General features: G+C 34.6%; 2 protein-coding genes across 4 annotated transcripts; one reads left to right on the top strand and one right to left on the bottom strand.

The window, feature by feature from the left end:
• Window positions 1–5120: 5120 nt before the first annotated feature.
• On the top strand, window positions 5121–6224 carry LOC114370266 (putative phytosulfokines 6). The gene is made up of 3 exons (XM_028327565.1): window positions 5121–5347; window positions 5442–5515; window positions 5867–6224. The coding sequence occupies exons 1-3, from the start codon at window positions 5251–5253 to the stop codon at window positions 5972–5974; spliced, it is 279 nt and encodes a 92-aa protein (XP_028183366.1). The 5' UTR covers window positions 5121–5250; the 3' UTR covers window positions 5975–6224.
• A 1660-nt stretch (window positions 6225–7884) lies between these two features.
• Window positions 7885–15266, bottom strand: LOC114370034 (polyadenylation and cleavage factor homolog 4-like). Of its 3 annotated transcripts, none has more exons than XR_003657753.1 (9): window positions 14401–15266; window positions 12767–12868; window positions 12284–12541; window positions 11550–11684; window positions 11019–11477; window positions 10211–10582; window positions 8843–10030; window positions 8630–8701; window positions 7885–8400 (listed from the first exon to the last, which is right to left on the bottom strand). XR_003657753.1 is itself a non-coding variant. In XM_028327326.1 (8 exons), the coding sequence occupies exons 1-8, from the start codon at window positions 14800–14802 to the stop codon at window positions 8690–8692; spliced, it is 2928 nt and encodes a 975-aa protein (XP_028183127.1). In that variant the 5' UTR covers window positions 14803–15265; the 3' UTR covers window positions 7888–8689. The 3 variants fall into 3 exon arrangements, 1 of the variants encoding a protein (XP_028183127.1); XR_003657752.1 differs by having other exon boundaries at window positions 7885–8378; XM_028327326.1 differs by having other exon boundaries at window positions 7888–8701; window positions 14401–15265.
• Window positions 15267–18452: the final 3186 nt, after the last annotated feature.

Raw genomic sequence — 18452 nt, 5'->3', positions numbered from 1 at the left:
ATTATGTGTCTCAAGTATCATATAATTTGTTTGGGGAAGTAATAGAGACATCACTTATATTATATTATATTTGTCAATGGTGAAAGGCTCTATTCTACTAACAGACAAGGGAATCAATTATGTTTTTGTGAATTGTGGCAATTCTTTCGGAAGTTGTTAGCTCTCTTACGCCAGAAGAATAAAATGAATAAACCATGCACCTAGGAAAGTGCAATAGCTATTGATCTGAAACTACTTTCCAAAACTGGTCATTGTTATGTGCAGAAATTAGAGTGGAATAAAAATAATGCAACGAAATATTACAACCTGGTCAACATAATTCTGTTGATAGCACTACAAGAAGTAGCTGAATTTAGTGTTGTTTTCCTTCTTAGTGAAATAGTGCTTTTATTTCTGCTTTGTAAGTTCCTTTTTCACTGGTCTCTAGGACTATCCCTCAACCACCTATCTCTTTTTCTTGAAGCATTATGCACCACACATCCAAATATATGGACAAGCAATTTTTCAAGTATAATACTTTGGTTAAAATAAGCTTCTGAGTATTGTGTTTAAAAATTAAAATTAAGAATCTTGAGTTATGTGCTATAGCACAACTTGTGATTAATCCTTGTATAAGCATGGTCTTTCCATTGAAGATGTTTGAATCAGCTCCTTCTTTTGTTCCGTTGAATCTATTCTTGTTGCAGATTTAGCTTCTGTTAGCTTTTAGTTGAGTTTTGAGCTCTTTGTTCTCACAAAACAAAAACAAAATGTTGGGAATTCTGATTGAGTATATTAAAAAAAACTTAATATTGTGCTTAAGAATATCCTCTTTTTAACACCTTTATTTTGGTTTCTTTTGGTGGGACTCTATCTGATTTTCTTTTGATGGAACTCCATAGGTACAGGCTGGGGCGGACCTACGTTTACTATTGGAGGGCATTGGCCCCCTTGACATTTGCCATTTAGCTTTTTCATTAGGTAATACTATATATATGTGGCTAACATGTTATTAAGTAAAATATTAATAATATTGCGATAATGTCATATATATATATGATTTAATATTCTCAATATTAAGTGATTCTGTTAGAGTGAAGGCCCGTTATTAAGAAAATATTAATAATAATATTGTGATAATGTCATATAAATATGGTTTAGTATATCTCCTTTAATAACAGGATCAAATATATTCTTCCTTAAAAAAATAAGAACAGGATCAAATAATATCGGGTTAACATATTGTAAATATAAATTTTAAGTCTGCTATTCACAATACTTTTTTAAATGGCCCAATATCACAATAGGTTTCGAATCACAACTCCGCTATTTCCAATATCGCCGTTAATAACAGGATCAAATATGGTTAACATGTAGGTTTTAGTCATGAATAATAATAGTTTAATTAAACCCTAAAAACAGTTTAATTAAGGGAGGAAAATTATACATTTACGGTGTAAAAAGTTTTATACTATTATTAAATTACAACTGACCATGTATAATAAAATTATTAATTTTTATGCTAATTACTTTAAAAATTATATTAACAATAATGAAATGATGGTGTAAAACTATTTTATATCCATACGTAATTATTAAACTCTTAATTAAGTAAACTAATAACTATTTCAACATGGACACACAATCAATTGTTAATGTTGCCGGAAAAATATATGGTTAACATAAATATCATTTTTTATTATAAATTTATTAAAAATCTTCTTTTTAAATCTTGGTGGCATGTCAAATTGAAAATTGTCATTTGTAAATTTTAAGTCTTTAAAAATATATTTAATACCTTCTATGTAAATATAGTCTCTATTCTTTATTATATATTCTTAGATCTTTTTAGAAAATATGTAAATATTTTGTATGAATTTTAATGCTTATATTTTTATTTGATTCTATCTTTCCAGTGAAGAAGAAAAAATTATTTTGGCCCCTATACATTAAATTAAATCTTGGGTTCACCCCTGGATATAAGCAAGGGCTTCCGTTTTACAGGTTTTCCTGGCTTCTCCTTGGATTTGATTCCCCACTTCCCCCAATTAAGTATTGTGTATCTTTCTTGCTGTTTATATATACATATTTTTAGGTTTGTTGGGTATAGGATCAACAAGTATGATGTTCATCCCTGATGTGATGCCTGTTCCTTTTTGCTGAAAAAAAATAATTTTTATTTTTTATATTTTGAGTTGAACTCTTTTTTTGTGCTTAAGATTTAATTAACACACTCGTTTAGCAAAAGATCATAGTCATAGGATGCATAGTTTGAGTATAGACTCAACTCTCTAGTCATGAATCATGATATGTAGTAAAGATATGATAACAACTACTCTTTGATAACTTTATGATTGGGTGATCTCCATGTGAATTCCACTAAATAAGAAGTGTGATCGATTAAATAAAGAGTTGAATTCCGGTCATTTAGTTAATCGACATGAACTTCATCCAGTTATGAAAAGAATGTTCAAAGAGTATGTGAGAAAATATTCTGCTAGCACTCTTTGTGAATAGAATGACCTTTTGGGGTTGCCACAAGTTGCATAACTTTCATTTGGGGCAAGTGCCAAGTGGCATCAAATAGCAAAGCTTTATTTGTTAAGATGTACAAGAATTCAACCTTTTGTGGCAATATTTATTTCTGTCTTAAACGCTCTATGTATATAGTTGGATAAGAACATTAAATAGAATAATGTTCGATTTGCATCACTTTTGCACTCCTTGTAAAATTTGTTGGATTACTTTAACAGCAAAAAGTGAAGAATGGCAAAAAAAAAAAACTTCTTTAATGAATGTAATAAAAGTGATCTGAAAAATAATCAGAACTCCACCAAATAACCGTGGGCATGTTATGCTTTTATAGTTTTATTAGTGTGGGCTCTGCCCGGTCTTCCACAAAGAAGTTTCGGACTCCAAATATTGACAAATATTATTAAGCTAAGCTTCGGACTACAATAATTGATAACATAGCAGCTATTGAGTTCATATCTGAATCATTGGAGTCAATTAATAATATTTGTCAATATTCTTCAATAAACTAATTAGTCTAATCAGATGCTTCAGTGTATGAAAATCACCTTCTACTATTTTACCTTTAAGCCAGAGAAATTTATATGTTTTTTTTTTGCTTGTCTATTAAATGCTAAATATAATAGTATTTAGCCAACTAGAATTTTTATGAACATTTCTCTTAAGTTTTTTCTTTGGGGAGTGGGGGTTAAAAGCTTGATTTATACACAAAGGCACACACATTTATAAAATTGGGTAAAAAAATCTAAATTAATTAAAACTAAATATACAAACTTCTTTGTGCAATGCACATTGCACATGATGATGCATGTCATCGTCGGTTTCACATGATTTTACAGCCTTTTCGATAGATAGGACTAAAGCAAAATTATATAACACTACTTTTATGTGCAGATAAGAATACAACTTTACTAAAGGGAAACACTCTCCCTAATCGAACAATTAATCAGCGGTCCAACATGTCAGCCATATACTCAGTTTTTCTAACTCTCTTTGTCCTCTTCTTACTGCTTGTAGTTTGATCACAAAAACTTTCACATCATAGGGAAGTGGCTGTCTGATTCCTGCTCATCAAGACTTGTTTGGGGCACTGTAAATAAAATTGTCTTGTATGTTGATCATGACAAGGATGCATTACATAAAGATTTATTTTCTTCTTTTGCTTTAGTAATAGCACTATTGGTACCATTGGTACCATTGGTATATTTTAAAAAATAAATAAATTAATGTTATCTGATTTGTTTGAAATGTTTATATATGTTTTTGTATACATATAAAATTTATATAAAAAAATTACCGAAAGTTGAAAATTTAGTGTATATTTAGTTTCATAGTAAGAAATATCATAATTATCTTTTTTGATAAATGTGATTTTAGTAAAAATACAGATGTTTAGGAGTGATGTTGAGAGAGCTAGCAATACATTTTTTTCTTACAAATTCTCTTTTATTAATTAAAATATTTTGAAAACTACAAAAATTAATATTAAAAAAAATCGTGAAACTCACTGAATTTTATGATTTTCATTTCTCTTTTTGTAATACACTTTTTTAAACACATTTTTATTATTAGCTAAAATTTATTAAAAAACATAAATTATCTAAATTTTACTATTTGTTTGGCCGAGTCTTGCTCATAATTTTATCATTCCCATCTTTTCTTAAAGCAAATAATTTTTTATCAATAAATATTAATTATTAGTTTAATAATTTGTATTAGCCAAAGAATTCAAACTCACAATTAAATCAACTTTATATCTGCTTTGAAAGCAAATAATAGATAATAAGTTAAATAAAATGTATTCCTAACACTTTTCTTTTCTTGTATCAAACTTACTATTCCAACACGAATCACTTCAAAAGTGAATCAAATTTGAATTTACAGAATCTATCAACAAACACTTAAAAATACGAAAATGAAAACCAATGGTATGAAGAGGGAAACAGCTGTCGGCAGAGAAATATGGAAAATTGGTGCTCTACATCCACACCATGCATAATAAATACGTATTGGTGATCTCATCCTTTTCACACTCGGTAGATTTTTCAGTTTTTTTTTTTTTCATTTTGAAGATACGGAGAAAAAGGGTGCAGAACACCGTTTGAGTATGAGTAACTCATCTTTCATTGTTGACTATGGTGGTCACTTTAATTCGTTTTGTTTTGTAGCTCCGTTTTGGACCACTATGAAAATGACAATCCTTATTCTCCTGTGTCTTCATACTGAGATAAACGGTGGTGTTCTGTACACGGAAATGATGCGATGCTCTTATCACATGAAGAATGAAGAGGCTACTTACTACGTACATCATGACCAAGGTTGGTGCCATTGTTGGTTTTGAGTTAAAAGACAAAGATGGTAAATGGGTAGGGTCGGTCCCATGAAGGTGCTTCTAATTTGTGGGGGCTCTCCACGTGATTCAGACCCCTACTTAGAACCAACTAAGTCGTTACTCAGTTATATTGAACTCGGCTTAAGTAAAATCTTAGATTAGAATCCTTTTTAATGAAAGAAAAAAATATGATTGGAATAAAGATTTCAATAAAAGTAATTATTCAAACAAAAATTAGTCATCACATAGCTAGTGAATATTCCGCATCACTTAGGCAAAACCCTCTTGTCTCTCTCTTTCATTTATTTATTCCTTTCTTCAAACCTTCTTTGAGGCATGCTTACTTATTTTCTTTTGCTTTGATACATCTCTATTGGTCTCTCTCTCATTCCCTTAATATTGAACCAATGAAGCAACAAATTGGTTTGCTTTTCTTTGTTCTCCTTCTTTCCTCTTTCTTAGCTTCTGCCCGTCTCCTTGAACCACTGAAAGGTCCAAGACAAGGTAACTACATGACATGGTATTATATTATTATGTATATTTTTTTTTTACAAATTTGTCTTTGTTCACCTGAGGTTGGAACAACTTGATCATATAGGTGAGAAGGAAGTGGAGATCAATGAAAACGCTTTTCCTCAATCATCTCATGAGCTAAAAGATGATATGGAAGAAGTAAGAATGCATATAATGTTTAGCCCTTCTCTATTTGCATGTTACTTAGTCACTTCCACACAGTTTATAACTAATACCCTGACCTGATTGGCTTCTTTATGGCCTGTGAAATATTTTCTGTTTATATTTTGTATTTCCACTTTTAATTATAAAAATGTCTTGTTTCCTTCTAATTTGTTTTCATTTCCATTTTCAATAGTTTCTATACAATTTTTTTAAAAAAACAAACCAAAAATAAAATCAGAAAACATTTTTCCAAACTAAATGGTTCATAGTGTATTTGCACTCTCTCTCTCTCTCTCTCTCTCTCTCTCTCTCTCTCTCTCTCTCATTTGATGCCATTTTATACAGCTCATGGGATCAGAGGAGTGCTATATGAAGGATGAAGAATGCATTAGCAGAAGGATGATGGTGGAGGCTCACTTGGATTACATCTACACCCAACACCATAAACCTTGAATTAATTGAACTTACACCTTGATTCAAACTTCAAAGGCAGAGTATTAAGTATGAATCCCTATATATAAAACCAATAAATCCATGTTCTGTTTTTCCGGGGGTTCTAGTTGTGCCTGTCACTAAATATGAACAAGGGAATTATCAACTATATCAGGCTAAGGATAGATGTTGATATAATCACATAAGGTTTTCGAGATATATGTGAACTATGATTTAAGTATATTTACAAATCACAATCGTGTAAACTATCTATATAATTCCTACGTAATTGTGAGTAAATACAATCATCATGGACATTTCGCCCAAACAATAAGTATTTTTTATGTTAGCACCGTCATGGCCATGGGTAAATGGATTTTTCAACGAGTCCATATAGCGATGTGTTTGTTTATAAGAAATAAGATTTTGTTACTCTAAAGCTTCTCACCTTCATATAACACCACTTGTCACGCAAAAATAGAACATTGTATTAAAATAGAAGACAAACTGTTTGTTTCGTCTTCATGGAAGATACATAATTAGGATAACTTTTCCCATACCAAAAAATAAAAAGTTAAAATATATTTTTCGTTCATGTAATTTAGTGTTTTTTTTTTCATCCCTGTAAATATTTTTTTTAACTTTTGACCTTACAAAATGTGTTTATTTTATTTTTCGTCTTTAAAATACTTTAGATAGTACTTTGAATAATGAAAAACATATTTTGAAGAGTGAAAAAAATGTTATCTAAAATGTTTTAAGAACAAAAAACAAAATAAACACATTTTACAAGAACAAATGAAAAAAAAAATTATAAGCATGAAAATAAAAAATGCTAAATTATAGAAAGAAAAAATACATTTCTTTTAATTACAGGTCATCCGACTAATTGTTAAACTATTGGACCTTACGGAGCTTGATGCCCATGAGTTGATGTAGGGCGATGCTTTGAGCACCAGCATAAGCATAATTGCTAGTACACACAACATTTAGGTGAAAAACCAAAAACACCCTTACGGGAAACGTATACGGATTGTCAATCCGTAAGATCATTACGGATTCGCAATCCGTAAGGCCATTACGAATTCACAATGCATAAGGCCATGGACCTCCATGGCAAGGTTGGCGGCGACAAAGGACGCGCGCAGCGTGAGGGGGAGACACGTGTGGCATAGCATGAGGGGGAGGTGCTCGCGTGACAATGAAGGTGGAGCGAAGGGACCTCACGCGACGATTAAGGAGGTGGTAGTGACCTCACGCGAAGGAGGTTGGCATGACCTCACGCGACTAAAGGGAGGGTGATGGCCATGAAGGAGGTGGTGGTGTTGCAGCGCATTAGAGGTTGGAGCAAAGGTCGATGGCGATGGCTGGTGGCGTAGCGAAGTTGGTGAAGAGGAGCTGGGAAAGGTTGGCCTTACGGATTCGCCGTTACGCATTACAAATTCGTATGAAGGATTCTTACATATTCGCCGTTACCGATTACAAATCCATATAAAAGTCTCATATGAATTGTCAATCCTTCATACGGATTTGTAATCCGTATGTTTTTAAAAAGGAATAATTTTGGAGAAACAAAAAAAATGTTGGGTGTACTATTGGGTACGCAAAGTAATTTCCGTTGATGTTGCATCAAACAGAAGCAAGCACCACTAGGAAATGATTTTGGGAACAAGCCCGTAGCTTAAAAAACAACAGAAAATAACAATAAAAAAATCAGTTGATGAGTGTATTTATGACAGAAGGCATTGTGAAATAGTTTTCATTAACTGATTGATAACAAGATTAGGCACTTAGATGACTAATGAATCATCTAATAAACATTCTGTTTAGCTTAGTGACTTGTTTTTACAAAAAAAAAATGCTTCTTGCACGTCGACAAGAAACACATAACCTCGCACTCGAGTACGTCTCAAATTATAATGTGCAGAAAGTAATGCAAAAAAAACCTTTTCATATCAACTCTTTAACAAGGAACAGGGAGAAATGTGACAGTAGCAAAAGTAAATGGCAAAAAAATCAAAACGCAAACTACGCGTTGCAGAAATTTCTTGTACAAACAAACGTTGTGCGAGTATCATTCATCAGGGTACCTAATTCTCCAACTAAATGGTGTACTTGGCAGAATCAACATTAAACAATAATGGCTCGGCAATGTACATCTTTTTCTTCATTGACCACCAATAAGGAAAATCTCAGTACTCGGCCAAACTAAAACCAAGATCCATTGTTGTTCATAAAACTGAAATTTGGATATTAGGAAAGCCCCAAATTCCAAAACCCCTAGCAAAGGAGGGGGGGGGGGGGAAGGGAAGGAAAGCACATACTAGGGAATCAGAATTGTTGCGATTCCAATGATACAGAGAATGCCATCCAACATTTGCGATAACTATGGCCATAGTGCTTTGCTCCATATTACAACCAGATGCTGTTCAGAAAACAAAAATCCACTTCATTTAAAATGAAGTTAGGCAACCACATCAATGAGCAAAAGTTGAGCTGCAAAAACTATCGCATTTATATACTTTGAACACTAAGGAATTTCCTCTTCTTCCTGAGTACAAAAGAAACTAAGGAAAACAAAAAAAGTGCACAAAATTTGTTTGACAGCTCTAGAAACCAATTAGAGAAATAAATTTAGCATCAAGAGCCATCAAATTTGGAAAATGCAAAGTAAACCTGGGTTCAATCGGCTTCCAAGTTCTTGCTACAGCAGAGCTCCAATGCTCTACACTTGCTTTAATCCTGTCCCTGCAAAACATAATGGGCCCAAATATTATTAGCAATGGAAGTCCTTCAATTCAAAGTAAGCAAATAGAGGGGGAAAGGAAGCTTTGAACTTAAACTAGATAACCCCATTTCTGTCCAGATAAATCAAGTAATATGCCTTACCGTCTCGAGGACACTGGAAACTGAGTTATCTGATAAGCAACTTGCATGAATGATAGGACCCCTTCCAGTACTCACATCTCTAATTCCCATCTCACTTTTGCTATCAGAGTTGGCCAGGTAAACAGCCCCTTTGAACATCCACTCACCAGTTTCCTGACAGTAAAAATCTTCAAATAGCTCACCACACAACACACACAAGCATTGTTTTTCATCTGCTAGAACCATAGCATCCTCTTGACTTTTGTCTGCTTCTTTGCCATATGTATCTACAGAATCAGTAAACTCATTCTCAGATGGATACTCAGCCTTGCCAAGAATCCAATCATTTGACTTCAGATACCATCTAGATGCACTAATTAAACCATTTTCTTCGCTTTCTCTTGTGGCATGCCACTTCAAGTGTCTATTGAACTGTTCTTGGAATCTAAGCTTATGGCCACATATGCTGCACTGATGTGGAAAATTATCAAATAATCCACTAACTACAGATGAATGGAATTCTCGAATTACATCAGGCTTAAACTCTAAGCCAATGAGATTTCTGATTCCTGGGCTGGTTGATTCAGACAATGATATAGGCGTTCTTGCAGTGTCGTCTACCTCATCCTTGGTAGAAGGAACAGGGACAGTGGCAGAACCAGACACTGAAGCCACAGGCAAAGAGCTAGTGGTGGTAATGCTATCGCTTTGTTCTTCCAATCGAGTAAGCAACTCTGAAGGCACCTTAGCTGGTGACTCTGTTTCTGCAGATATCAAACCTTTTGCAACTAAAGAGCTTAAAAGGTTTGCAATTGGATTTAAGGTATTATTGGTATCACTTGATGTCTGGGCTGAGGCACTGCTGACATTAGAGGAAGCTGGTGGTAGAGTAGATGCCCTAGGTGGTCCAGCCTTTCTTAGAGGTATTTTTGGAAGAACAGATACATTATCGCTGGAAGGACCTAACGAAGATGGTGATGCAATTTTGGACACTGAAGAAATTAATGTGGCAGGGGAAGGGCCACCTGACCGTGAAGGCCGAACCCCTAACCGAGATGGAAGATTCCCTGTATCCAGATTACTTTTAGTTTCTCTGGCTAAAGGCACTTCGGACATGGGTGGCTTCTCAGTCTTAACAGTAACTTCATTGTGAGAAGAGCCCAGTTGGTGCTGATGCCTTGCCTGAAAAGTCGTTGAAGAGAATGGACCCTGCAAGTTTTTCAGTTGTGAACTTTGTAAGTTACCAACCTGAATACTAGGAGGAGGGGCGGGTGAAGAATCTTTAATATATTGGCTCTGCAGACCTCCCAGAAATTGAGATGCTTTATGATTCTGGGGAAGGTCTTGCTCAGCCAAATTTTGCAGTGGATGAGAAGGGTGCACACTTACTGGCGGTGACGGAGACCTTTGTTGTAAAGGTGACTGCCCTGAAGGGTTTTCAGCTCCCAAAGAATGAAATTGGCCTGCAATTCCTGGCAATCCTATTGTTGCATTTGACAGGAAAGGCTGATTGACCATCCTGGCAGCAGAAGAATTTGCATTGGCTGGTATGGCACCATGTGTGGACACAAATCTGTCCGAGTGACCTGCCTTCCGATTCAATTCATCAATAGATTGCTGCTCCTGCAATTGCCATGATAGTGATGGATGATGATGAGATGAAGGTAATTGTTTCTTTTCAGTGGCTTGAGATTCAATGGACATTTCTCTATCAACATTAGCCCGAAAAGGATTTCTGATTTCGAGGCAATCTTCAGCTTCCTGCACGTGAGAAAAATATATACATAATATATCAATAATGTGCTACATACTATTATTAACAATGCTAAATGAGCAGATAAAACCAGGATTATTGTATTAACTGATGAGACAACAATTTAGGGATCTTTGTTTGTAGGGATTTAGGGTTTAACTCAGTTATTAAGGGTCATGTTGTTTGGGTCCCAGACTCCCGGGATATGCAATCCCAAATCTAGGTAGGACTTCATTTCTTTTTCTTTTTTATTAGGATTTTAAGAGTCTTTTAAGCTTGGGTTGTATAAATTAGGGTGTCCTGGCCACCTACAGTTGGCATATTATTTTATCTTGAAACTCAATTTCATATAGAATTTTTCAACTAAATCTTGGTTTTTAATATCGTCCCAGTTCTGTTCTGCATCAGTCTGATACCCAAATCACCAAATTCTACCAAGCTTACCAAATTCTCATCATCAGCAGTCCAACTATTTTTGCTCAAGTTGCTAACAGTGGATGCACCATGAACAGTCAGGCCAGAGTTCATCTCATCCCATGTGTACTCCTCTTCCTCAGAATTTTTCCAGCTCGCAGAGATCACACTGGTACGTGTGCTACTTATGTTCTGTGTAGGCTGATGATGCACATCCAAAATCATGGACTTTGGTGCTTCAGTATTCAAAAAACTATACTTAAGACCTAAACCATTTCCTTGCCCAGACATGGTCCCTGCAACGACACCAGATTTGCTGTACCAACTTTTGTCATGTCCTGACTCAGTCACCCTACCACCAGGTCGGCGGATACCCAAGCCCAAATTCCTTGAAATATTGGAACCATATTCATTGCTTCCATAGGATGCACCAATGCTCTTTTCCAGAACAGAATCATTGAATGCACCTCTGTGAGCGCATTGCTCATTCTGCAATGTACATTATCACATTAAATCATGAAAACTGACAGAGTGAACAAAATAAGGGCAAAGAAATTTTACTTCACGTGAATGGATGTTAACAGTAACACTAGGATCCACCCATGGTCGTCCAACGCCCAAAGTTCTACCAGGCATCTCTGGGTCATCATTTGTATTTGAAATCGCTCCAGTGATATCATCAACAACTCCTTTAGTCTTCAGGACAGAGAAAGTAGATTCCAAAAAAATTAAGCAATGGAGATGTGAAATAAGAAAGAATATGGCAACCTAAGTAACATGACAGAATGTCTATTGGTATAACAGTTAAATTATCATCTTTGCAAGGCCAGCATTGTATGGATAATAGAACACTAAGAACAGTGACAGGTATAAGAAGTTGGCTCTATAACAAACCCATCCCAACTGGGGGGGAAGAGTTTATGCTTCCAGGCTAGAGTTGGTTGACTAGTTGTATAGAGAGGAATTGTCTTAGATATCCCACAAGACAAATTGTCAGCCAAAAAAGTGTTTCATGAATGATAAGGAGGATAAAGGTGTGTAAATTAGTCTGTTGGAAAGGTTCAATACAGTATACAATGTTTGCATTAATATTGTGGTGTCCCAACAAGCAACAAACATAATTAAAAATATGATATCAAGTCATCCATCCAATCCAGTTTCATCATGCAAGGAATGAATTCAAGTGCCAATTCATCAACATAAATTCTGTATTTGCATCATGGCTTGACCTATCCCAGTCAAATCAATGTTTTAAAACTTTGAAGAATAAATTGAGGTGCAATCATTTCACCTACCCTGCTGGACTGCTGTAGACGCTGTCTTTCTAAGTATTTGGGATTCACATGGATACTATGAGGTGGACGTTGTGACTGTGAATCACTCCTGAGTGTAGCAGAAGCAGAAGATGAGCCATTGACTGCAGGAGTGAAGCCCAATTCCTTCTCAATAACCTGAAGGGTCTGAGGAGGAAAGACTCCTTTCCAAGTTCCAAAAAGATGCCTCATACTTTGATGGACAGAAGGATCAACCTGTCTGTATGCTTTGATGAATACCTAAAATGTAAAGGAGTAATTAGAAACTACCAACTTAAAAATAGGCATCTAAAAATCAGACAAGATATCTTGAGAAAGACGTGCAGGACATGAGTACATTTTGCATAACATAATAATCTGACAGATTCATCATAGACTGTCATAAAAAAATGTATAAGAAGCACACTATAAGAGAGAAGATAAATGGAAATCAATAACAGGCTAAAAGAAGAATAAATATCTGACCTCAGGTAGCCTGGCAGCAAAGTATTTTATATAATCCCGCCCAATATTCTTAACAATACTGTCTAAGAGATAAAGTGATGGCAGCTTTTGATCACTAGGAACCTGGAAAAGTATCAACACAATTCATGAAAAAGGACCTTTTTTTAGTATAACAAAAAGAAAACTAATGACCAAAGAACAAGAAAAAGACAGCCTGACATATGTTATGAAAAGTAACAGAAACCAATAATATACAACTCGCACAAGGAAAACAGCAGCAAATAAAATCAAAATCCAGGAATATTATCATTGGCAATTGGATCTAAAGTTACATAAAAGTTTCCATAAAATGTCATGCCTGTTCAAAATTGTTAGTTATTCCATTCCTTAGATCATATGTTGCACTTCATGGAACTAGTACAACATATATGAAAAGCCTTAATAATGTAAAAGATCTATTACAGTAGTCTTTGGAAACTCAACAAATATGAAACGTCTTGGTCACAATCTCAATTCCTACAAACGAATGTGGTCCAATCTTCCAGATCATAATAAATAGCAACTTGCTCCTTCTGCTATCTGATTCAAATTGAGGGATACATCTCTGTTATCATAAGTTGCATGCTACATACAACACCCTCAATCAAAGCAAATCCACTAGTGCAAAAATGAAATGATAAAAATATAATGTCTTTGTACAACTAGGCTAAACAAAGTCCCTCTCTAAAATATAACCACCACCGCCACTCAAAAAATAAAAACTGCAGGTAAACTGTATTTTCCTATAACCTAAAAAGAAAAATAAACCAGAGAGGTAAGACTTGAAAGGATGCATTGGCTGGTGATATACAAAACAGAAGCACCGTTTCACGAGAAGTGACAAAATACTGTACAATTACAATGTATATTACGATATAAGACACAAAGAGGGAGAGAGTGAGAGAACATTTATTGAGATTGGCAACAATGCATTGGTAATTTTTTTTCCTCATACATTGTATTCAATTAAATTTTTTTACAGATCTATATCAACCTCTGCATACAAAGTCAAGAAAATACCAGGACAACTGCGGTATACCACTCTAATGATGCTGCTTGTCAGTTGCCAATGGATTACCAGACTGCCATAATCTTGCAAATTACAAAATGATAATTTTTTTCACTCCATTTTCATTTTGACTGTAAAGCTATATATGTTTTACCCTTCCTACACAGTAGAGATAGAAACCCAAAGCCAACTCGTAGATAAAAGCCTTGAGTGGACCAATGAAATGAAATGGGAAAATCATAATAAAGCCCATTTGCAAATATTTGATCTCTTCATATGGCAATTGCAACTCTTCCCACACATCACCATGCAACTTCCGCAACGGTTACAACACTAAACCACCAAATTCCATTAGTTGCAAAAATTACAATACACGGTAACCTTGTCGCTTTCTCCGCAAAATACTCACACATCACATACCATGACAATAAACAACACCATTCATCACAACATCAGGAACACCAACATTAAAAAAAAAAAGTCACGTTTTCCTTTCTATTCGAAGTATGTTACAACAATTCAATTCAATCAGCAATTGGCTACATAACCCTAACAAAACAACAATTGAACAGAGAAACAGCTGCACAGTACTGTAAACTAAGTTCACCTCTAGAATGTTAGCACAAACAGTGGCTGCAATGGCCTTCTCCGCAGCTTGATTCTCCCCTGCAATGATAGTCAAGTTGGTAATTATCGGTTTCGAGTTGAAAGTAAGTTCTGCAAGAGCTGCCTTATACTGAGCCACAAGCTCCTGAAATGGCAGTGGCTGCGGCTGATAACCGCCGCCACCGCCACCGGCACCGCCCCGGCGACCAAAATCACTGCTTTCAAGATCTCTGTCGTTTGTTCTAAACCTTGCAGACGACAACGTGGTGATCCCAGAAGCCACTTGTCGCTGATGAAACTGTCGGGCACCCGAATTCGAAGCCCGATCCAGCTCTTCCATCAACCGGGGCTTCTTCGGACCCGGTTCTCGCGATCTATCGAACGGTCTACGCGAATTCTCCATGCCCACAAAATCAAACACCAAAAACAATCCAAAAACCCTAATCCTAACCCTAATTTACATACAATTGCGCGACGAAGATGTAGAAACTAGATTACAGGATAGCAATTGCATCGCTGTTATTGTATTCTTTACATCAAAACTGAAAAATCAAAATTAAGCGAACAAAAAAATTATAAATTTACAAAATTGAAACAAAAAAGGACCTAATTCTAAATTATACAATGATAATAGAGGCAAAACCCTAATTCCGGTTCATACAAGCGAAGAAGAAGAGGGATAGATTAGAGAGAGAGAGAGAGAGGATTGAGGAGCCCTAAAAATTTGATCTTGTGTCGGGTTCGAATTCGATAGGCGAGAGATGAAAGAAGAAGAACAGTTGAATAGTAAAGCTGGTTGTTCAGACAAAGACTTGTGATTTTTTTTTTCATATTTCTGAAGGAGGCTCTATTATATATGGATGGGTTTCATTATTAAATTCTTCTGTCTATACTCTATAGTTTGACCATAGATTCTGCTGTTTTTTGTTTTTTATTTTTGCTTTTTCGCCTTTGGTGATGCCACACTTATGAATAGGTGGTGTAGACGTGTATGAGACTGGCTTCCAAATATGGTAAAAACGGTGGATTTTTAACAAAATCTAGATGAGATGAGACATGGTGCATGATACCTTACTTTAGTGAAAAAATTAAATATTTTTAAGATATTGTCTCTTCAAAGGAAAATTCATGATTAGGACTTAGGAGGACTAGGCACAAACTAAAAAACAATATACTAGTGCATGTTACATAATAGAAAATTTCTCATCAAGTTTTGACAAAAGATACTGCGGCAACGATGTACCAATAGATTTGGAATGAGCAAGATTAGCAAGGTTTAGGTAAGCATCAATATCGCATGTATGCCCACATCACGTCCAACGAATAAGCTACTCTCTTCCCATGTATTTTACACATGTATGAAGAGCTAGACGCAAAACCAAACATGTATTTAGTTTTTCTGCTTATTCTCTATCAAGCTTTGTATTCATTACACCATCTAGGAGACTAGATAGGTCTAACAGTACTTCTTCGATAAAAATCTCATTACTACAAGGGAGTTGTGTTCATTGTAGACTCTTGTAAATTTGTCATTGAGAGTTAATAGGAGAGGTTATAGTATGGTTGCATTGTGGTAAATGTTGTGGTAAGTAGTTTTTTTCTTTGACATTGTTCTAACTAAATTCCACCCAAAATATGTGTTTTGAATTCTTGGATTCTTCACTTGAAGCAAAAGGATTCCTTTTCCAAACTCAAAATCCTTAACTAAATTTTGAGAATTATTTCCCTTGCATTGTTAGAATCATTGATTTCCTTGTCATCAATAGATGATGTCCTAAACTAAAAATAATTGTCAATAAGCAACTTTCACTACTACAAAAATGATCTTCAATGATGATGAATCTAAATAGTTCTTTCAAAGCCGTTGTCGTTCAAAATGTGATGATATTTTTGTAAATAATTGAAACTTTTTAACCACAGTTTTATGAAAATCGTCATGAAAACAAGTATTCGATGATGTTTTTTAGAAACCGTCATAGAAATCAAGTGTTCCACGACGGTTTTTTAAAAATCGTCTTTGAAATCAATAGAAATAGAATGTTTCATTATCCTTGCACTCTTTCATTCTCTCTCGCGCCCTCTCTCCTTCTGTCCCACGTTGTCTCCCTCAAGCTCCAGGAGGAGGAGCGCGAGCACCACATCAACTTCATCCCTGACATCTCCACCATCAACACCGACCACATCAAAGTCAACAAGGAGACCCTCAACATGCTTCATTCCCTCGGAATCAATGACATCCCCGGCATCACACAGGTTGACATTGTTTCTATTCAACAGAGTTTCCCCTTCACCAGGAGGTATTGATGTTGATGGAGACTCTTTGGGTTTTAGATGTAAGACTTTGTTTTATGATCTTCTCATTTTGTGTTTTCACAGTTTTTATTTATTTCATAAGCCTTTTAATTTTTATTATTGTTGCTGCTAATGCTGCGTTAATTTAGACCAAGTATGTTTTTCAAGTAAAATTAGGGTTTTGGGATTATATGAAATGATATACTATCTAAGTCTTCGATATATTCTCTTTTGTTTCAAATGTTGAGATTTTTGGTTTCGTGTTTAGTTGTGCCTCTTGCTTGTGATTAATCAAAATTTGAATGAATGGAAGCTGGAATGTGGTTATGAATTGCTTCCTAGAAACTATTACCAAAAGTGTAAACCTTATTTTAAGATTGAAAGTGTCGGTGTCATTATAATTTTAACTTTTTTGTTTGGGATTATCCTTTTTGTTTCATATGCAAAATTGTTGAAGTGAATACCGATTCATGAAGTTGTTAAAATGAAAATTTGTGGTTTAGTATAGACGAAAGTGTTATGATTGTAGGGAGTAAAATAGGGGTTCAATTCAATGTCGATGAGGTTTGTCACGTTTATGAAATGTTTCTTTGAAGTGTAATTGAATCAAATCTTATGATTTTTTATATGTTGCAGTATTTCTCAGTAGCTTTTGTGGATGAGAACCAAATTGAATCAAATGTTTAAGATATGGTTTACACGTTCCATTTTTTATTATAAGAACCAGTTTAAAAACAACTTCAGTTTGATGGCTTAGCTCCAAATTTACGGCATAGGTCTTCAAAATAAAGTCTAATTAAAATTCAAACTTGGCCTAAAAAAATTTAACATAATAGAATTAAGGGAGTTCAACAACATATTTTTATTTATTGGGCAAGAGACAGGGATAGACAGGCAAAAGAAATCTACCTGGGTTTACATTTGTTTCACATCTATGCAAAGAAATCTTCAATAGTTCAATTGGTTGCTTAATTAATTAATTGATTAATTAATGAATTTCTATTTGTAATTGGTAGACATTAGACTTCCATGATTTTGGTTATTTTGGATTTCCTGTTTCATTGGAAGGGGATTTCAAAATCAACCAAGAAGCAGGGCATGAAAGTTCATTCTTTGTAAATGAATCATACACTTATAGCTGATAAAATTCCCTGGTTACTCATCACAACTCACAAAGTCTGAATAGTTTAGTACTATTTAGTTTTTATGCATGTATTCTTAATGTTTATTGTAATATAATTGGAAAAGGAAGTTTTGTGTTATTTCCTAACTTGTTTATGACTCTAGAATTTTAGGCTATCCTAAGGAGTAATGCTACTGCCATTGTTGTTACCAATGTGTATGATATTCCTCTTGACTTGGTAAACACTAGTTGCAATGGATTTGGTTTTAGAGATTATAAAAGAGTATGTCAAAAATGATTTTTTTTAATTTTCTTTTTGAGCCTGATAATTATAAGTTGATTTACAAAATGCAATTAGTTTTGTCATGACTTAATTGATAATTACATTTTTTTTTGCTAGGAGTCTTAAAGTGTGTCAAAGTGATCCAAGAGTTGTCATATTCTCACAGTATCAGATTCTTATAGTGGATATTTTTCTGCATCAGACTAGTGGCTCGAATAATTTTTTTACTTCATTGGCAGTGTCTATCTTTTAAACTGATCCACTTAATCTTAACAAATAAAGTGTGCTAACTGCTATATTTCATATTATGCATTGCTTAACAAAATTTGATTTTATAGAAGTGAAGGTAAGGATA

Source organism: Glycine soja, chromosome 10, assembly GCF_004193775.1.
Source record: "Glycine soja cultivar W05 chromosome 10, ASM419377v2, whole genome shotgun sequence".
NCBI lineage: Eukaryota > Viridiplantae > Streptophyta > Magnoliopsida > Fabales > Fabaceae > Glycine > Glycine soja.
The sequence above is the reverse complement of the archived record's forward strand: the minus strand, read 5'-3'. Positions and strand labels throughout refer to the sequence as shown.